Raw genomic sequence first — 19623 nt, forward strand, 5'->3', positions numbered from 1 at the left:
CCGCGCTTTAAAATGCGGGCAACTGCCACGTGGAGCGAGGAAGGCCGCCGGGGCGAGCATCCAGCGTCCAGCATCTGCGGACCACGTGTGGGAGTACCGGGCCCGAGAGAGCAGGAAACACCTTATTACGATCTCGGATTACTCGCAGGCCGAGTCAGTCTCCGTTCCTTCCTCGGCCTTTTCGACCGCACTCGAGTCCGCGCCGATCGTTCGTTTAATTTCATCCCTAACTTTGATCGCTTCTAGACGCGAAGTCCGTGCTCGCGTACGTGGATTCATTTGAAGAGCACCAGACCTTTCTCTTGACAAATCGAGGCCGCGGTCGGCTAGACTAGCGGAATTCCGTTGATTAACGACCAGTTGGCTAACAGGTGTTTGCCGGGTTTCCACGTGCGCGATGCCGAGATCGACGATACGCGATTCCTTCCTCCGAGCAACCGAGGACCTTCTGAGACACGGAGTTTCGATGTCGGAACTGCGATCGCGCTCCATCCGCGTCCGGGTCGACTCCCGGAAGAATCCACATTCCCCGGAGTTCCGTAGAACCGCGATCGCGGTAGCGTTGGCGATCGGCGCGACCGGCGCGATCGCTTTCGCGTTGAATCGGATCCTGGACTCCGGAGTCTTCGGCCGATGTCTGGTCCCGGGTAGCTACCTGTCCTGGGAGTCCACCAGGCCGGTGTCCTCGTGCTCGTTTTGCCTCGGAGTGGAGAACGCCCTGCAGTTGCCAGGGAACTCGACCAGGAAGGAGTTCGAGCCTTACGCGTACTCTTCGAGGCCGATCGTCGTAAAAGGAGCCGCCAGCCATTGGCCGGCATCCAGGGTCTTCGGCTTGCGCTTCTTCGGGGACCTCTACGACGGCATCGAGGGCGCCTACGAGTCCGTCGAGGAGGACTGCCAGTTCCTGCACTTCAAGAGCGACTTCGACACCCTTCGCCGAGTCTTCTCGATGGACGAGCTCCCGGAGTCCTGGTACGTCGGCTGGAAGAACTGCCACCCGGGAGTCCTCGAAGCCATGGCCAGGTATTACGAGGTCCCGAGGTTCCTTCCGGAGGACGCCGAAGTGCCTCGCGCCAACTACGTCTTCCTGGGACATCAACAGGGCGCTCCCATGCACGTGAGTTCTTCCTCGGGGACTCGATTCCAGCGCGAATTTTTCGGAAGCGCGGGTCCGGGGTGGACGGGCTAAATTTTCCTCTTACCTTTCCAGCTGGATTATATCCCTCGATTGATGTGGCAAGCTCAGCTGATCGGCGGCAAGACGTGGAGGGTGGCACCTACTCCGGAATGCGACCACTCCTGCAAGTCCTTCGAGTTTTCCGCCGCTCCTGGAGACATAGTTCTCCTCGACACCAGAGTTTGGTACCACGCGACCTTCGTCGACGAGGGAAGGTCCGACCTGACTCTGGCCCTTGCCTCGGAATACGGATAAATGGAACGTATAAAAGCCTCCTCGGTCAATGTACGCACGCAAGAAAAAAAAATCACATGACTTACGGTGCGTCTCCGTCTCGCCCGTTATCCGGACTTGACCGCATCGGGAAATCATTTCCGAACCCGTTCCTTGAAACTCGTCAGGATTCGCACGGCCCTCAGAAATTTAATCTACAAAACGTAACAAGAGATGAGGCACGTCGCGTACACGCACTGCACTTTATTTCCTCCTACGTTGTACATATACATTGCAAATCTCATAAAACACGCGACAGCGGAAAATTCGCGTGACGGAGAAAATGTGAAATATACATATAATATATAAACTACGAAACGAGCAACGACAAATATTTTTTGCGAAGAAAACCTCGTGAAAGATCCCTTTCTCGACCAGCGGGGAATGTCCACCGTTTGCGGTCGGCACGTTGCCCCCGCGAAAAACGGGGAAATTAACGAATAAATAAGGATCCACCACTGGAGATGATACCGAGCGTTCTCTAAATTATTGGAATGCATACGTCTGCCATGCATCAAAGGATAGGGCTAGAAAAATAACGATAGGTTCGCCGGCGGTCGTTGGAATTATCGTTCCGTTAGAAAAATCTCCTGCCTCTACAGCCCGTAAGATTCTCACTGATCCTTCTTTTCTGTCGCCTGCTGGAAACTCGGCGGGCTCTCCTGAAAGTCAGTTTCAATGGATTGATAAGTCGTACTTATGACCACCCCCGGCTAAAAGATTTCCCCGCGTTCCGGTGAACATCTTTGGTGATCAGAAAATTAAGAACGTTCACCACTTGCCTCGATAAATGACTTTTAGAATTACTATCGACAGTCTTTCAATTGTCTCCGGTCTCAATGTGGAAGTTTCGGTCGATCCGACACCTCTGCGTACCCGAGTTTCGTACGTTAGTTGCAGACCTGAAATTTCTGGTCACCAAAATATTCGCGGTTCGCGCGAGGGAAGGCTCGGAATGTCAATTCGACACCGTGTAATAGCCTTCTCCTCGCGCCTTGTCACCCGATACGCAAAACGATCCGGAATTGAGAAACATCACTTACGTAGTAAGCTGGAGGGGGCACGTAAGCACACTGTGGCTTACTCGGATCGTAGTACGCACTTTGTGCAGCTTCGGCAGCCTTTGCATCTATGCACAGGAAAACGATAAAGGCATTTACTTGAAAGGAAAGACCCGCAATATATCTTATGTCTTTACTCTCTTGGCATTAGAATCGACTCGTCATTAAAGTCCACTTAAAAGAAAAACAGAAAGGGCTCTTTTTTTCGTTCGTTCGTGAATTAACAAAGAAAAGCCTCCACAAAGAGCGACAAAATTCGCTGCTGGCCACACAAAGCAAGAAGCATTAAATTATCAGCTATCCATGGTGTCTACGTTTTGTGAATGAACGTTTATGCGATACGGTCAGAAGATTCAGATTCAAGATGCTTTGGAGACTGGAACGTTGTGCAAGAACCTGCATTCTAAAATGATACTCGGGCTTTCGCGTTTTCGCTCTGCTGACAGGAACTCGTATCTTACAAGAACCTCACCGTTGACAGGTTTAAATGAAAACAGCAACTGATCTTCTTTAGTAACATTTAATATCGCTTTTGGTCAACCAGTGCTGTCAGCTCCGTCAAGGCCTGACGTGACAAGGTACGGCACATGATAACGTAGGAAACAATACTTGTGCACTTTGTATTAATAGTATTTACATCTCTTAATGATTATAAATACGCGTTACTTTGTGCTAGCTGAACGATTAAAGGTCTAAGCAAGGTAGTTAACTTGAAACCCGCTTAAATACACACATATATATAGGGAGATATATAGAAAAATCGAACCATGAAGTTCAAGTTGCATACTAATAGATTATGTTAATATCGTTTATGCTGTACCGCCGCAATAGGGAAGCGCTCAATACGAGCAGTACTTGAGCGTTTCGACGCGGCGTGATTTATGCGTGCAATAAACGTGAATTGCTCGTAAAAAAAAAAAAAAGCGCAAGTAATAGTTTAATACGGGTTCGGATACGAGCCGTAAGGTCCCGGCTGAGGTGGTGGATACGACCCGTAAGATCCTTGTTGAGTTGGCGGATATTGAGAGTAAGGTGGCGGGTTTGGAGGATAACTCTGATAGGGAGGCTGTCCGTAGCCATAACCCGGATACGCACCTGCTTGGGACATCGGCTGGCCATGAGCACTTGGTTGGTTGTAGCCGGGATTGCCCCACCCAGGTGCTCCGTTTGACATTTGCTGGCCCCATGCCGGTGGTTGCTGCTGTGGATTTCCACTGGCGTACGGTGCATTGATGCCAGGATAAGGTGGAGGCATATCCGTCATGAACACGCTATTAGCTGTAACGTTCCAACACCGATAGCACCAATGAAATACGACACCGAATCTCAAATATGTAACCTGTAGATTTTATATGATCGTAGCTGTATACTAAACCTGGAGGTGCATCTGGAAACACATCGGTAGGTGGCATCCAGCCATAATATCCAGTTGGAGCAGCTTGGTAAGCCGGAGGTGGAGCCGCGTACCAGTTCGAGGTAGGAGGCTGATACGGAGGAGGAGCATCGAATCCGGTACCTCCGTTGCGTTGAGCTAAGGCAATAAACCATTAATTACGCTTCCGCATATAACTTTTAATAATCATGATAATATTCTCCTTACCCATGCTAGCAGCTCGCAACATGGCCTGGCCGAACTCGATCGCTCCACCGCTTTTGAAGTGCAATTTGAATTTACATTCTCCGATCCAATTGCCATTAGGCTGAGCACGACACTTTCCTTTGATATAGTTGGCACCAAACATCGGCTGCTCCAGTTCTACGTCACTTAACGTGACGAAAGGAAAACTAAACGACTGCATCTTCTCCTTCTGATCTTTAGCATTGAAGATCATTCGATGAGTGGTAAGATAAAGTCGTCCACGCTTGGATCCGAGGAATTCGGGCTGTTCTTGCCCATGGAATTCCATTGTGACATTGTCGCAGAATAGAAGAATACTGAAGACAAAAAAATACACCATATTACCTAAAAAAATATTATAACACCGCTCGATCGGTGTCGGAAGGAAAATACCCCCTGTATCAAATTTTTAATACTATTAATCCTTTCCATTCCAATATCTTTTGCTAATATAATTGTCATTACAGAGACAATATCTGAGCGCAAAAGGTTGAGTATATATCGATACTTCATTTGATACTTGGAACATACGTCTAACTCAAAAGATCTCGCAAATCTAAAGCATTAGTCATCCGATTCGGGTTGAAACGGTAAACGAGTATACTTTAAAGTTAACCTTACTGTCAAATGCTAGGGAAAATTTCTAATTCGGCGCGCAGGTTCTATACCGTCAAGATGCCGGTAATATTAACGGGTATAAAAACAATACGGAGTAAAGTCCGGCCTAATTGCCGGAAGGGATTCCTGGAAGAGACGCTGCGTTATCACATACGTAGTCACATAGAATATGTGAGACTATTCGAGAGCCTCCGCCGTGCCGAATGATCGCACAATTCGCGCTTCCCCGCTTAAATCTTACAACTTACCATTCTCCGGAATGTATGAGGACACCGCCATTGGCGTGAGCCGTGTTCAGCGACATTTTGCTCCCAAATCGTTGGCGAAATTCGAGGAGGTTTTTCGATGACGACTCCGCCTCTTTGATCGGCTTATATCAGCTGATTCAAGCTGATTCGGCGTGTGAGCAAGTGTGACGAACAATCAGTGAACAACGATGAGTGATAAGCAGGGTTGAAACTGTGCCATGCCGCGGTGCATACCTGTCTGTACCTGTCCTCTAGTATGAATTATTCGCACTCATCACTACGCCGAATAATGATACCAGCTCGATTCTAATTGGCCGGGCTGAACGGTAGCTTCACCAATGGCAGCGCGTATTCCGTTGGGCTCTACTCACTCATGGGCTAATCGGGAATTAATTGCTGCACCACTATACCTGTTCGTTTGGAATTCTCTTATGGAAACTGAATGTTAATTAAATAATTTGTCTAGCCATTATAATCGAAATTATACAAAATATGCAAATATGTACAGAATTGTATTGCCATCTGGTGACAAAATGTGAAAGTCGATAGTAACGGGGTCCGGTTTTGATACGCCCCATTAGTCCTTCATCTACGCGTTTTATCTTCTATGGTACGTCTCTCGGAAACGTTGAAAATTTCGTTAAGTAGTTGTAGGTTATCGAATGTGTAGTTGTTTTTGTTGCAACAAATTTTAGAAAAATGCTCGATCTGTTTTCAATATTCAGTAAGAGCGGCATTGTGCTATGGTGTTTTCAGAGCACTTCACAGATTTTTACACCGAGTGTCAATGCGTTGATACGAAGCGTTATCCTACAGGTGTGTTTTCAAATTTCTTCTTGTCATGATAATTTCGTATTCATGTGGTAATTAATACTTATCTCTTCGTTGAATAGTAAGATCTTTCAATTAAAATTATAGCGCAAGATATTCATTAAAATATTATGGTAAGACAGCAGGAACCTTGTCGATAATCACATCGGTTCATAGCATATGTTTACTTACTGGGCGCTATAGATTGTAGAAAATTTGTTTTCGCGTAATAACTGCCAAAAGTATGTGATAAATATAGTTCTTACGTATATGTTTTATTAATAAATGTAGAAAATTGGCATTTATTTAATGATTGTTGCAGGAACGAACTGGGAATCATACGTTTGAACATGATTCTCTACGACTCCAGTACAAGCTGGATAACGAGTTCGAATTGGTGTTTGTTGTTGCATACCAGAAAATATTGCAGTTATCTTATATAGACAAATTTTTAAATGATATTCATTTAGAATTTAGAGATCGTTTCAGATGTGAATTAAGCGCTTTTAAGTGGTTTCACACTTATGAATTTAAAGATGATTTTCGTCGCATTTTGGCTGACAGCGAAGAGTGGGGAAAGATGGTGACTAAATTACCTAAGCAAATGCGATCGTTCAATGAGAGTCAAAAATCTAAGAAAACTGTAGCTAGTATGATTGAGAGAACAAACGACAAAGACATTAAAAAACAAGGTATGTGTGTATTCTAAACCATCTTACATGCGTGCTACTTTCGAAAAACCATTAACATGGTTTTTTTTATTCAAATATTTTTAATACCTTTAATACAAAAGCATTAACACTAAATTAATGTTTCTTTAACCATTTATTAAAACGGGTCTCTTTCGCTTTAACTGTAGTTTAAAAAACCTTAATATTATGGGTTATCATAATTGGTAATGGGTTAGTGACCCCCTTCATTTGCCTTTTAGGTAAAAAGAAGTTAGTCAGTGCTGAAGAGATTAGTCAGGGTAAGCGATCGCTTCTTACTTAATTTTCGCACTAACAATTTCTGTGGTACATTTTTTATAAGGGTTAATTATAAGTATTCCTTAATATTTACTGTTTACTGACTATTACTGGCCCCAACACCGGAGTCGGGTATTTAATATGAAAAAATGTATCTTTAACAGAAATTGAAGAACAGCCAAAAGCTGAATTACCGAGAGCTGAATCGCCGATGTCACTAGGAGATCAAAATGGTGAATTAGACGACGAGGTATTGATGGCAAATCGGCTGAAGCTTGCTCAAAAATTCCAAAAGCCAAAAAAGACCGTCAATAAACAGTGAGGGCATTGCGATATACTAACTGGCTAAGTAGGAACGTTAATTTACACAGTTTTAATATAAAAATGGGATTAATTTATTAGGAAAAGTCCAAAGCCTGAAAAGGCTGGAAAGAAACCTCGTGTATGGGAACTCCACGGTACCGCGAAGGATCTACCTTCTTTAGAACGTACCAAGGATAAACCTAATGACTTCACCGATCACATTCAAGCTGATATAAACGTATGTAAAATTATTCAATACAGTTTTAAACGTTGTTTAAGATACCTCTTTTAAAAAATTGCATACTTTTCAGTTAGTTGGAAAAATGAAAGGAGGTATACAGGATTTAGAAGTTGACAGCGATTCCGAGGATGACTACGAAGCGGAAGAGGAGGATTTTGTTAAGCCCCAAGAGAATAAGAAGTCCAGCGGAATGCTTGCCATGTTCAAGAATCTAGTGAAAAATAAATCATTGAAACACGAAGATATGGTCCCGGTGTTGGAAAAAATGAAAGATCATCTTATTGCAAAGAACGTCGCCGCTGATATTGCTCATAAGCTTTGCGAGTCCGTTCGAACGAAGCTGGAAGGAAAGGTATTAGGTACCTTTGCCAGCGTGACGAGCACCGTTAAAAATACATTGAAAGAAGCTCTGGTCCAGATTCTGTCCCCAAAAAGAAGAATCGATATTCTTCGAGATGCTTACGAGGCCAAGAATAAGGGCAGACCATACGTAATGACGTTTTGTGGTGTTAACGGTGTCGGAAAGTCCACTAATCTGGCCAAGATCTGTTTCTGGCTGATTGAAAATAATTTTCGTGTTCTCATTGCTGCCTGTGATACATTCAGGTGACTTTTTTTCCGAAGTTTCGCTTATCTCCGTTTCCCTACTTTCGAAAGTTTCAGTTGGAAATATATATTTTTTCGTGTGACCTGAAAACAGAGCCGGTGCTGTGGAGCAGCTAAGGACACATATGCGACACTTGAATGCACTTCATCCGCCCGAGAAACACGGAAATCAGACCATGGTCCAGCTGTATGAAAAGGGTTATGGGAAAGATGCCGCGGGAATTGCCCTGGAAGCTATTCGCTATGCGAACGATTCCATGATAGACGTGGTCTTAATCGATACCGCTGGTCGAATGCAAGACAACGAGCCACTGATGCGAGCTTTGGCCAAGCTGATTAAAGTGAACGAACCGGATTTGGTACTTTTTGTCGGGGAGGCTCTAGTGGGAAACGAAGCAGTCGATCAATTGGTAAAGTTCAATCAAGCTCTCGCCGACTACAGTAATTCCGATAATCCTCATATAATCGATGGAATCGTCCTGACCAAGTTTGACACAATCGATGACAAGGTATTCGAATCTTTATAAGGCGAAGTGATCGCAAGCCGTAATCATTATTTACATTACAATCTATAAACGGATTTTTCTTCGCAGGTGGGAGCTGCCATTTCCATGACTTATATCACTGGTCAGCCGATCGTCTTCGTGGGAACCGGTCAAACCTACACGGACCTAAAATCATTGAACGTTAAGACGGTTGTTCACGCGCTGATGAAGTGAACCAGCAATATATATATATATCCAGATCAATCAATTTTTGCCCACTTCGCTCGTTCTTATTCCGAAGTTATCGATAATCTTTTCTCATGTACAAAGGAAGTTACCGCGAGGTCACTGCGAAGGTATAACAAGAAGTCTTGAAAAAATGATAGAAAATGTAGGAATATACTTGGCTTTTTACAGTCTACATAATATACTGTATAGATAGATTTAACAGAATATTTTATAGAAAACTTGAATAAACTACGTCGCAAAAGAAAAAAAGAAAAAACAAGGACATCTGCTCGCGTACTGGTTGCGGTAACTTGCCCATTGGGTTTCGTAGAAAATTCTTTTCTATCTTCAAACGAACACGTCACTTGGCTACGGCCATGCGACTTGCGTACACAATCACCTTTTCGATTTTAGAGAACGCAGAGGAGGGGGATTCAGGGATTAGATGTGTGCCATCGGCAGCTGATCGATCACTCGACTGCTTCCCTCTTTGCTCTTCGACGATAAATCATGGCCCGCTTCCTCCTCGAGTTCCCAGTGAACGGAATCATCGAACTTTTGCTCCTCCGCTATGGAGCCCCACAACGACGCTCGCAGAATCAGTCCTGAAACAAAAAGGTGCCCGTTCCCTCGGCAAATCTCGCAAATCTTTCGAAAAGAGTAGCTGCACATCCGCGCCGTCATTTTGGAGAACGGGGAAGCGAAATCGGCGACAATGTCCTCCAATTATCACGGGCAATAACACGTAGGGTGAATTAATATGATCGAAATTTCATCCTGGGCAGCACGCGTCCAATAAACGGAGCGAATTATCGGCGAACGAATAACGGCAAACACGGGTCCCGTCCGCTTCGGTGCCATCGCCGTCGCGTCGGCGCGATTGGCCAAGATTGATTACCTGTAATTAACCCCGAAACAACGGCTAACCCCAGAGTGACCAACAGAGCCAATAATTGATATGCCGCTTGCTGTCCGGCCGTCCTATTAAGTCCCGCCGATATCCCGTAATTGTCCCTCATTTCCGCGAGCTTCACCTCCGAGTTCGGCGCCCTGGCCGGGAAGATCTGCAAATAGATATGGCGACATTAAGACGATTACGTTGCTCAAAGTCCCTCGAAAATGGAAAAAATCGAAAAACACCTGAAATCTATTTTTTTTCTACCGCGAGTAACCGTCTTAACTCGATCACGTTAGCGTTTTTTTCCAATTTTTCTAAGGTATATCGTCAGTCGAGGCGCGGTCACCGGCCGCCATTTTGGATTCGCAGGGATCCCAGTGATCCCAAGCCGGTTTTCGTTCGAGCGGATTTAAACACGAGCTGCGAGTTTAGGGCCGTGAAAAGTTGGTCCCTGTTTAGTCATAATTAGAGGTAGGTACTCATTTCCTCACCTCGTAGAGGGAATAATCATAGGTCGTTTCCGTAGCGATGGCGGCCATGAGGGCGCCGAAGAGTCCCGCGAGGACCCCCGGCATCCCGTGCAAGTTGTGGACGCCGCAGGTGTCGTGGATTCTCAGTCGTTTCTGGATTATTGGCTGAAACGAGAAGGAAGCGTCACGTTCGAGCCCCTGGGTCGAGGTTCGGGGGGTTCGGGGGGTCCGGGCGAAGCTGGCTCGGCCTCCGACCTCCTTTCGGGATTTATGCAAGTCAAACTGCGAAATTGCGAAAACTTCCTATCGGGGACGAATTAGCGGCGGCAAATTTACACTCGGTCCTCGGGGACTTCGGAGCAGAGGTCCGGGATCGATTCGGCCCTTGGATATCCAATTTGGACCCCGGATAAGACCCGGGACTCCTGACGTTGCGACAGTGATTGGCGTTGACTCGCCAGGAACGTCTGATTTATTAAGGGTTTCCGATCTGCGGGCTTTCGGGGAATGTCCCGACTCCCGGAAGCCGAGAAATATCCTCGGTCGCACCTTTTATCAATTTTCAAACTGCATCCTGATCGAAACGCTCCGCTATCGAAAGACCCGAGGACCTTTTCGTGAAAATCGAATATCTCGGATGTCCAACTTAGGATAAAAATGGTAAATCCGATTGTAAACTACCGTAAGGTACTTGTACCCAAGTACGCTAAGTGCACCGGCAGCGCATCCGACCACCAGAGCTCCGATGGGCTCGCACATCATCCCTGAAATTATAATTGCGTTAGTAACGATCGCGAATGATTTTTAATCCATCGATATCTAGCTTAACTACCATGGTTCATTGATAGTTAAGAAAAGCTGCGAATATTTTTAACCGCGTAAAAATTCTATCTACGGTAATGGTCCCCCGGTGGAAGTAATTCCTCTTCGCGGTCTCCGCTATTAAACGTCACTTTTAGGATACAGTCAGGGAACATCGGAACCACCAGGAAGTGCACTCCGGTTAAACGTCCATCGGTCGAATTCCGCGTTTTCACGTGGTGCCGGTGGTTATACGGATTCGAGGGATGCATTCATTTCTGTGTGGCCACAGCGGCCGCGGGAGCGAACGAACTCGTTGGCAAAACGAAAACCCAAGCGGGGTCTAAACCTGCAGGATTTATAGGATAGATCTCGCGTGAGAACGGAGCATCGGTCAGGGACCGATCAATCCCGCTGAAACTCACTTCCCAGTTTCTAGGTCCGCGTTATTGCGAGGGTTTACATCGGCTAACCCGGTTTCATTGAATTACCGGCGAACTCCGTGATTCCCGACCGAAGGCAAATTGCGAGTATTATGTCGGAATTAATTCCTCATAAAATTGTTTCGAACGGACACCACGTGGTCGCTCCTCGAGCACCTCGGGCGGTACCGGAGAGTGAATTCCGTGAGTGGACTCGAGGGCGACGGTACTTCGGGGTGCCGCGTAATGGACGAAGGCGTGAACCACCCGCCACATCAATGAACCATCTACATATCCTCGGATGTGCACGGGTCAATCGCTAATTACCTGCCGCAGTACCGATGGCGACACCTCCCGCAAGGGTGGAGTTCTGCACGTGGACCATATTGAACTTGCTCTCCTTCGAGACCAAGACGGAAACTGCGAAAGCGATCACACAGCTCGCCGCGATCGATAGGAGGGTATTGATGATGGCCCGTTGCTGGTCATCCCCCTCCAGGGAGGCGCTGTTGAAGGAGGGCCAGAAGAGCCACAGGAAAACGGTACCTTCGATCAAAAGGACCCTTACAGGACGTCCGATCTCGAGTCCGAGGAAGGAACGAGGACAACGAAGCGACCAGAATTCTCACCGATCATCGCGAAAATGTCCGACTGGTACGAGGGGCCCTCCAGGGGGTGTTCCTTGGGCTTGTCCCTGACCCCGAAGACGAAGCTGACGGCCAACCCGAAGTAAGCTCCAAAGGCGTGGACGTACATGCTGTCCCCGGCATCGACTGCCTGGAAGGGCGAAACGATGTGCGTATTCTCGTTATCCCTCTTCTTTAGAGATTTCTTTTTTAAATTACCATCAGATGGTGCTCGCCGATGTGCTTGTTCACGGTGTACACGATCAGTTCCAGGATGCCCATGAAAATGAGCTGCATGTAGGTCGTTTTGCCCAGAAGAGCTCCCATGGAAATCAAGGGCGCTGCCACGGCTACGTCGGCGCTCAGCAATCTGCAATGGAAATGACCTCGCCTCTATTCTCGAGGGGAAAAAGTCGGGGCGCGAGCGGACGGCGGGTACTCGAGTGGTCAAAATCCCAATTAACCGAGCGATTATTATATTAGCGTATTAGTAATCCGTGGTCCTGGCACCGTGTTCGAAACAAAATATCGCTGGACGCTTCCATCCATCCCGTCAGGAGTAACCGGCACCGTTTCATTTTCCCTCCCGCATCTGCCGATTAATTTTATCTCGCATTTCGGAATTTATTTTAACTTACCCTTGCAGAGACAGTGGGGCTTTTTCGGATTTCCTCCAATTGGCGACTCCATCGCAGAGGATGGCGACCTGCACCAATATGGCGCCGGTGAGGAAGGTCAGGCCTACGGCGCTCTGGCCATAGCGGCGCAAGAAAGTCATCAGGAAGCCGAATCCGATCCAGATCATCACGTGGACATCTTGATACACTGAGCCGTTTAGGGACCGAGGAAAAGAGAGACAGAGTAAAGGCCGCATGCGGTTAAAGGCGACGCGCGGTTGCAGCTGCGCTTCTCGAGGGAGGGCCGGCTTGACAAATCTGGACCCGGAGGAAAAGGCGAAAAAGAGGTGAGGGCGCCGAAGTGCAATCTCGAGTCTCTCCGAGAGAGACTCCTTCGGTTCGATGTATGCAACGATTTGTCTCTTTTACCTCCTTTATCCCGCGCCGGTCGCCGTCTCGCCCCCTGTCAGAGATCCGTTTCCCACCCCCGTGGATCTCTTTTTCCCGTCCTCCGTCCTTTTCGGACCCGACCGGACGAGCGAATTCTTTACGGAACCCGACCCGACCCCTGGGGCCTCGGGTTCGACTTTATTCGAATACATTTTCATCTGTGTCGGATTTAATAAGAGTCCCGGCTCCGGGGTTTCTCGGCTTAACGCGACCGCCTTTTCCGCTTTTTTACCATTTATCGCAGCCACTCGTTCGCCCCGCTCTTCGAGCGGAGGGCGCAGCCCGGGCTAATGGGTTTTAAACCTTTCAAGAAAATCGGAAACGACGTCTCGCCCTCTCTTTTATTTCCTCCGAATTGATAGAAAATCAGCTAACTGTCCATCGGCCCGGACGAGTCCACCCGGGTGTCGTTCCAATGCCTGCCCGGAGAAAAATCGATGCGCGAGGATCTGGTACCATTTTTTACATGCTTCATGTAAAAGCGAACTCTTTGATATTTTTTCTCCTTTAACGTCCTAAGAATGACCGCGATTTTATCCGTTGACGGAGCTTTCCGTTAATTAGCTTCACCGTAAGAAGCGCTTTCGACGAGGATCCGGCGAGTTCAAAGGATACCTTTCAGGACTTACGTGTGAATCGTACCGGCAAAGAGCTGGTCTCTCCATTTAGATGGGGAGAGAAGCTGTTTTGCCGGTAAGCAGCGTTGGCTTCCGGGGCGTAATCGAAGGTGGCCAGGAATCCGCAAATCAGGAATCCTTGGATGAAGAGCAGAGTGATTCCATGGGCCAAACCAACGCTCATGATCGGGACCAAACTGAATTTTATTATTGGCTTATCGAGGACCGCCTCGATTTTCTACGCCTGGCCCCTTCTTCGAGGGAAATCCGCCAACGAGCGATTTTTCTTGGAGCGATCGCGACTCGCCGACTCGCCGACTCGCCGAAGATCCGCGACTGGCTCCGTTCTCGGCTCCCTATAATGCAAATCTCGCGGAGCCGAGATCCATTCCATAGTCGATATCGATCTCGCCGCTTCGGGTCGGATCCAGGGTCGAATGGCGACTGTTTCCAGAGAGGATACAGAGGGAATTTCACCGTTCCACCGCCGGAGCCCGGAAAACGACACCTCCCCATAGTGGACCCCATTTCCCTCTTTATGCCCGCGATAAAGGCTTCGCCTTGGATTCGATCCGCTCTTTTCCTTTCCTCTTCTTTTTTCCCTTCCTCTTCCGAATCTCGCATCTCTCTTCCAAACCGCACCGCACCGCGCGAAAATGCTCCGGCTACCGTCTTTCGCGCGCAATCCGCGAATCGTTTCGCGTTTCTCTAATGCGCCCGCGGAAAGGGGCCTCGGATTCCGAGGCATTCGGAATGCGTTTTTACGAGTTTTCGACTTCGGGAAGATGCGAGGCTCTGGATGCGTTATGCAGCTGCAGGCAGGCCGAACACCGCGGGGACCACTCATCCCTGGAGTCTTCGGGATTTTAGAATTCAGGGGTTGCCTTTAGATTTTCTCTATACGTTTCTATCATTTTTATCATTTTTATCATTTTTTTAATCCAGAGAAATTTAACGAGGGTCGTGCAATTTCGATGCCCGTCGCTTCCGGAAGCATTCGGATCCCTCGAATTTTGGAAACCTCGCTAAAGTTGTCAGAAATGTCTGGGATGCGCATCGAGCGGTCCGGGGGTCGATCCCGGGGTCGATCCCGGGGTCTCCGGGGTGCAATCGCGAGGTGGATGCAACAAGCGCCCGATAATGCTCGACCAGGACGAAGGAGGCCTCCGAGGGTTCTCGGAGAACCTCGGAGAACCTCGGAGAACTCCGGCCGCTCCCTGGAACGCCCTGTAGCCTTCCTAATTCGGTGTTTTATGCATCGAGCCAGCAGGACCGTGTCGGGGAAATTTGCGTCCGTTCCTGGGATGGGATACACGGCGCTTCGCGTATGCCGAAAATGCAGAGATGCATGCTCACGGAGAACGACATCGTCCCTTTGCGATCCGAGGCTCAACGAAACGGGCAATCGACGCTTCCGATCGTTATACTTGCTCCACGCGACGGTTTATAGTCAAGGGGATGAATCCGGTCAAGAGGAAGGGCCGAAAGCGATCGTCGACGGTCATCGTAGGGATATCGTTCTCTTCGAGGTGCAAGGGCATTACCGCCGGGATGCATTCATCGCGTCCCACTTTTTAGAGGATGCTTTCCGACTCTTGCGGGTATTTTAATGCCCCGCGCATTCCTCCTCGCATCCCGAGGAACTTCCGAACAACCGTGGACGCGTTTCGGGGAGACCGCGAAGCAATTCCGGACACGTTTAGCGCGTAACGCTCGGGAGTAATTGCACCGAGGTGCACTTTTTACCGGCACCAACCCCTTCGCGCAAAAAACCGGCAGGCATCCCCCGCGATACCGAGGAGTCGCGCCGTTTTCAGGGCCACCCCGTGGAGAAAGAAATGGCGGAATCCAAACCCCGCTTAATCCATCGACTGGCATAAAAATGTAGTTGTCTCGTAGCTGTCGGGGACGATGGCAAAGTTTCTTTTTTCCGTGGGATATCGTGCGGATCATTCGAGGGAAACGGAAGGGGGGAAATTAGCCTTATCGCGGGACGAAGACAGCGTGCAAAAGGCAGATCCGCTATCTCGGCTCGTTAGCGTGGAAGCTTAAAACTTTCTAAGCTCGGAAATCTGGCGCATACTCACTCGAATAAATTCGCATCGGATTCCTGGATGACTTAACGTCGGATTTACCTCCTGCACCTGAAAGTTTAATCCCGGTGTTTTAGGGGGCCGGCGTGGCTGGCGCGTGCGCGACGATGCACATTCGTACACCTAGCTTTGTACGTAGAGCGTGCACGTCATGCGCGACTCCGGGTTAGCTGGATCAGCACCGGTGGTCACGTTGAAATACGGTTAATACGGTTAACGCTTGGCCGTCGCTCATCGGAAACTCACCCAAGTGATTTCTCGACGGAGTTGGACTCGCCTCCGGTCCGTAGGTCGTCAGCGTGGCCATCAGCGCGATAACCACTACCTGCGTTATCACCAGCAGCATCACCTGCCGGTTCTCCGAGCACTGCGAAAACGTTACCTGGTGACCAAAACCCCCGGGTGACATATCTCATGCCCCCGCGACGTTTATACCCTCTCCGATAATCCGCCCCGAATCGATACAGGCGGTTCTCGCTTTGGCCATTTTTTTTTCACCTCGATCTTTATCTCGAAATTAAATATAAGCAAAAAATTCCACAAATTGCCAGGAACTTTCCGGATGTGGAGTCTTTTGAGAATATTATCGAGGACGTTCTTCCTAGTTAGATAATTAATTTCGACGAGAGTCCGAGCGGGGGTAAAGGGCTCTTGGTCTTTTTCCGTACCTTTGCCATGTTCAATGGGTGCTCGTTTGGCCGCCTAACAAGCGAGTTCGCTCGACCAAGAATCGCCGCTTTTCCTAGCTTTTCCTAGCCTTTCCGAGCGAGATTTGCTCGAGGATTACCTCGGCAGATTTCGATCGGCCCTTCCGGCGATTGCTCCGGTCGGCCGTCCAATGCGAACTGACCTCGCCGCTCCAATCACCCTAACGGATATGCGCTATTCGCTCAATGTCGACGGATTTGACGGCGAATTACAGTCAACGATCACGACAACGCGTGCTTTACGCGAGAGAGGCACGGCCGCGGCTTTGAATGACGATTTTCGCAAATTCGGGCTCGTCGGTTTCCACTGGGGCTTTCGCAAACAGCGTTCCCTGTACCTACGCGTCGCTTCGACCGTAAACCCGTAAGTCCTCCGAATTCAATGCTTTACGGCAAAACCGCACTCTGTGATTGAAAAAAAAAAAAAAACCCTGACTCTTCGGAGAGGTTTGCACGGGCGCCTTTCGCGCCGGAAAATCGCGGAAAACTGACTTCGATTGATATCCGAGTCAAAGCGACTCGTCGATAGTAATCGGGGTCGCATCGATCATTTGTGCCTTTATTCGACTTTTTGTCGCTCTCCTTGTCTCGGAGAAATAAATCGGCGACACGCGACGTGAAACGAATCCAAACACATGAATAAAGGAGAGGACGTACGATGTGCTTCTATACCTCCCTTTGCGCAGCTTTTGCAAATTTCACGCAAAACTCGGCGACTGCGATCAATTCTTTAAAAGTCCGCGAAAAAGGTTGAACGTCAAAATTGACTTTGGAGAACAAACCCCGAGGGTATTAAACAACTAATTAATTTCCTTAGGATTTTTGACAAATCACCGCCGGGGGCTCGATCCGCCACGCGATGCAATTTATTTACTACCGATTAAATTATTAATTGCTCGAGCCTATATTTCCTTTTTACCACGAGAAGAGGCGTTTTTGTGCGATTTTGTTTCTTTTGTTTATTTACGTCGACCACGTGGGCGACGGTGATTTTTCGGAATTAGGCGATTTTAAAGCAAGGGCGCGAGAAGAGGCGAGTTTGCTCCGAGTTTCCCGGGCACTGTGCATCTCTCTGGATTCCGTATCTGGTTTATATAAACTCGGCTGGAAGAATAAGAAACAATTGGCCTTTTACATAATTCGCGTGGTCGCGTCTTCCAGAAATAGGCGAGAGGGCCGTGGAATTTCGCTGCGAAACTCGAAACCTCGCCCTTGCCAATTGAAGGGGCTAATTGAAAGTAGGACGGGGAGGAATGAGGATTTATTGTATCTCTTTTCGTCGCATATTTCAGCAGTTGGGAGACTAGTCGGAGTAATTCCTCGTTATCACTGTAGGTATCGCGTTACCGCGTTCGTTCAATCCGATTTTTCCTTCGAGTGTTTTTCCACTGGCAAGTGCCCGCGACGGAAAGAAGTTAAAATCCATAACCGTGGCAAAAATAGAATCAAGGGTGAAAAAGGCGTCCTCGATTATTGAGAGGTTCTCTATGATGGGTTCATTGGCTCGCGAACAATGCTCTTTTGGCACCTAACTCCGCATATACGGACATGTATTAATACAATGCACGTACATTGACGATTATGTGGCGAGATGGCGGGGAACGAGGCAATTTGGCTGCAGCGGCGAGGAAATCCCAAGGTGTCCATGAAAATGGAAGTGGGGAAGGAACTGAACCATGATAGTTACCGGATCGGGAATAAAATGGACCGGGTCTCATCGGGGGCTACTTCCGATAGGTCGATTTCGCGGAGAAGCGATATGTACATCCAAGGCGCATGTACGGAGATAATTATATACCCGCGAAACCATCGATTTCGGGGGTGGATCGCGTAGAACGATTCGCGTTTCGTCCAATCAGGGAGGTGAGAAAATTCGAGAGGCTCTCTAAAATCAGCCCTGATAATTCCTGGAACTCCTTATTAAAATCCACGCACTCCTAATTAATAATTCCCGTCCAAATGGAACATCCCCATAACATTTTTATTAAATACGATCTCGCCTCTGGGAAAAAAAAAATATTGCACGGTAAATATTAAATTAAAATAAGAGGTAAAATGAACGGTGTTTAAGTTCGTCGAGTTCGCCGGAAATGCACGGGTATAAAATGAAATGGAGTTACACGATCCGAAAAATTGATTGTAAACGTTAGCCCGGAACAAATGGGAGTAGGACGGGAGGGAGGCACGCAGGCGACCCCGGAAATCACGTCGAAGCCAAAAATGCGGTGATTATCGAAAAGCACCCTGATAGGTCGGTTCGCCGTCGAAACAATAATCGATCGGTACACGATAATTATGCATCGGCCAGCCGGGCAATTTGATCACCATGCCGGGCGATTCCCCACAATGGCGGGTCAACTTGACACAAAGAAAAATATTGCCGTAACCGTGTACATCGTGTACACCCTCCGACGTGTAAAACCGCGTCGTAACCCCGACAGACATTGTCCGGACGTAATTGAAACTTTTTGTCCCCGCGACTCCGAGCTCCCGGGACAAACGATTAATTTCCCTGCGTGTAGAAATAAATTCCAGGTAAACGTCGTTCCGTCTCCCCGATTTATTCACAAGGGACGGCATTTTTTCGAGGTGACAAGAAAAATATGACGAAAGTGCAGGACAGGGCGTATTCATTTTTAATTATGTCGCGCCATTCTTCAACCTCCCCTGGACCGGCCGAGATGGGACAGCGCGCGGACTCCGTAATCTGCCGCTAATAAAGATCCGACTACTAATCATAAGTCTAAAGTTTAAGTCGGAACTTTACGCACGGGGGACACGGAAGAAACTCCCGAGGGACTGTTTCTCTCTCTTTCTCTCCCTTCCCCCCTTCCCTGGAGACCCGGGAACTTTCCTGGCTCCAGCGAAGCAGCGCAGATTTACGATTGCTATCGCTCCTTGGAATAACAATGACTGGATGAAGGATGCACGGTACAAGTGGATTAATAATAATACGTACGCAATGAGATTACGGAGTCCTGTTCGCAGCATCCGACCTGAGATCAAGGTGCTCTTCGGGATAGGACGAAGGATAGAGAGGGGTACGTTTAATCGGAGCTCTCGATGCAAGCTCCTGATAATTACCGGTAGCACTCCTCGTAGTAACTCCTCGGAATTAAATGGATGGTTTAATTAATATTAATAAAAACCCTAAAGGTGCGACAAGTTCCACTCTCGATTTTTAATCCGTTTTTTTCCGGGAGATATTCTCAAAATATTCAAGAGATCGCAAGGATCGAAAGCGAGGATCAAGCCGGGCTTGTACTATTTTTTTTTTTTTTTTTTT

At 47.9% G+C, this 19623-nt stretch overlaps 4 protein-coding genes across 13 annotated transcripts; 2 read left to right on the forward strand and 2 right to left on the reverse strand.

The window, feature by feature from the left end:
- Positions 1-16: 16 nt before the first annotated feature.
- LOC105696500 lies at positions 17-1763 on the forward strand. The gene is made up of 2 exons (XM_012419020.1): positions 17-1117; positions 1211-1763. The coding sequence occupies exons 1-2, from the start codon at positions 398-400 to the stop codon at positions 1430-1432; spliced, it is 942 nt and encodes a 313-aa protein (XP_012274443.1). The 5' UTR covers positions 17-397; the 3' UTR covers positions 1433-1763.
- Positions 1640-5242, reverse strand: LOC105696501 (WW domain-binding protein 2). Of its 2 annotated transcripts, XM_012419022.1 has the most exons (6): positions 4996-5051; positions 4112-4446; positions 3887-4042; positions 3607-3789; positions 2494-2579; positions 1640-2112 (listed from the first exon to the last, which is right to left on the reverse strand). In XM_012419022.1, exons 1-6 carry the CDS (start codon positions 5049-5051, stop codon positions 2065-2067), a joined length of 864 nt encoding a protein of 287 aa, XP_012274445.1. In that variant the 3' UTR covers positions 1640-2064. The 2 variants fall into 2 exon arrangements, with proteins under 2 accessions (XP_012274445.1, XP_012274444.1); XM_012419021.2 differs by lacking the exons at positions 1640-2112; positions 2494-2579 and having other exon boundaries at positions 3016-3789; positions 4996-5242.
- Positions 5243-5614: 372 nt separating this feature from the next.
- LOC105696498 (signal recognition particle receptor subunit alpha homolog) lies at positions 5615-8657 on the forward strand. 2 transcript variants are annotated; one of them, XM_012419009.1, is made up of 8 exons: positions 5615-5811; positions 6128-6497; positions 6737-6775; positions 6938-7091; positions 7176-7314; positions 7388-7923; positions 8018-8432; positions 8517-8657. In XM_012419009.1, exons 1-8 carry the CDS (start codon positions 5695-5697, stop codon positions 8640-8642), a joined length of 1896 nt encoding a protein of 631 aa, XP_012274432.1. In that variant the 5' UTR covers positions 5615-5694; the 3' UTR covers positions 8643-8657. The 2 variants fall into 2 exon arrangements, with proteins under 2 accessions (XP_012274432.1, XP_012274433.1); XM_012419010.1 differs by lacking the exon at positions 6737-6775.
- Positions 8426-17387, reverse strand: LOC105696499 (ammonium transporter Rh type A). Of its 8 annotated transcripts, none has more exons than XM_012419011.1 (12): positions 16299-17387; positions 15877-16012; positions 15625-15681; positions 12492-12678; positions 12073-12223; positions 11857-12004; positions 11555-11773; positions 10686-10768; positions 10026-10169; positions 9535-9700; positions 9037-9241; positions 8426-8594 (listed from the first exon to the last, which is right to left on the reverse strand). In XM_012419011.1, the coding sequence occupies exons 1-11, from the start codon at positions 16305-16307 to the stop codon at positions 9078-9080; spliced, it is 1464 nt and encodes a 487-aa protein (XP_012274434.1). In that variant the 5' UTR covers positions 16308-17387; the 3' UTR covers positions 8426-8594; positions 9037-9077. The 8 variants fall into 8 exon arrangements, with proteins under 8 accessions (XP_012274434.1, XP_012274439.1, XP_012274438.1 ...); XM_012419016.2 differs by lacking the exon at positions 8426-8594 and having other exon boundaries at positions 8789-9241; positions 16299-16498; positions 17257-17387; XM_012419015.2 differs by lacking the exon at positions 8426-8594 and having other exon boundaries at positions 8789-9241; positions 16299-16512; positions 17257-17387.
- Between the last annotated feature and the right edge of the window lie 2236 nt (positions 17388-19623).

Source organism: Orussus abietinus, unplaced genomic scaffold (genome assembly GCF_000612105.2).
Source record: "Orussus abietinus isolate OABI.00-Male unplaced genomic scaffold, Oabi_2.0 scaffold15, whole genome shotgun sequence".
In the NCBI taxonomy this organism is placed as follows: Eukaryota; Metazoa; Arthropoda; class Insecta; order Hymenoptera; family Orussidae; genus Orussus; species Orussus abietinus.

Excerpts from the sequence above, each read along its gene's own strand:
- LOC105696500 (XM_012419020.1), top strand. The coding sequence starts at position 398 with ATGCCGAGATCGACGATACGCGATTCCTTCCTCCGAGCAACCGAGGAC. Across the intron at positions 1,118-1,210 it reads AACAGGGCGCTCCCATGCAC|CTGGATTATATCCCTCGATT; the intron begins GTGAGTTCTTCC and ends TTACCTTTCCAG.
- LOC105696499 (XM_012419011.1), bottom strand. Across the intron at positions 12,224-12,491 it reads GCCCCACTGTCTCTGCAAGG|ATTGCTGAGCGCCGACGTAG; the intron begins GTAAGTTAAAAT and ends TTTCCATTGCAG. Across the intron at positions 10,170-10,685 it reads TTGGGTACAAGTACCTTACG|CCAATAATCCAGAAACGACT; the intron begins GTAGTTTACAAT and ends TTCTCGTTTCAG.
- LOC105696501 (XM_012419021.2), bottom strand. The coding sequence starts at position 5,051 with ATGTCGCTGAACACGGCTCACGCCAATGGCGGTGTCCTCATACATTCC. Across the intron at positions 4,447-4,995 it reads CTCATACATTCCGGAGAATG|TATTCTTCTATTCTGCGACA; the intron begins GTAAGTTGTAAG and ends TTTTGTCTTCAG. Across the intron at positions 4,043-4,111 it reads GTTGCGAGCTGCTAGCATGG|CTCAACGCAACGGAGGTACC; the intron begins GTAAGGAGAATA and ends TTATTGCCTTAG.
- LOC105696498 (XM_012419009.1), top strand. The coding sequence starts at position 5,695 with ATGCTCGATCTGTTTTCAATATTCAGTAAGAGCGGCATTGTGCTATGG. Across the intron at positions 6,776-6,937 it reads TGCTGAAGAGATTAGTCAGG|AAATTGAAGAACAGCCAAAA; the intron begins GTAAGCGATCGC and ends TATCTTTAACAG. Across the intron at positions 7,092-7,175 it reads AAAAAGACCGTCAATAAACA|GAAAAGTCCAAAGCCTGAAA; the intron begins GTGAGGGCATTG and ends TTAATTTATTAG.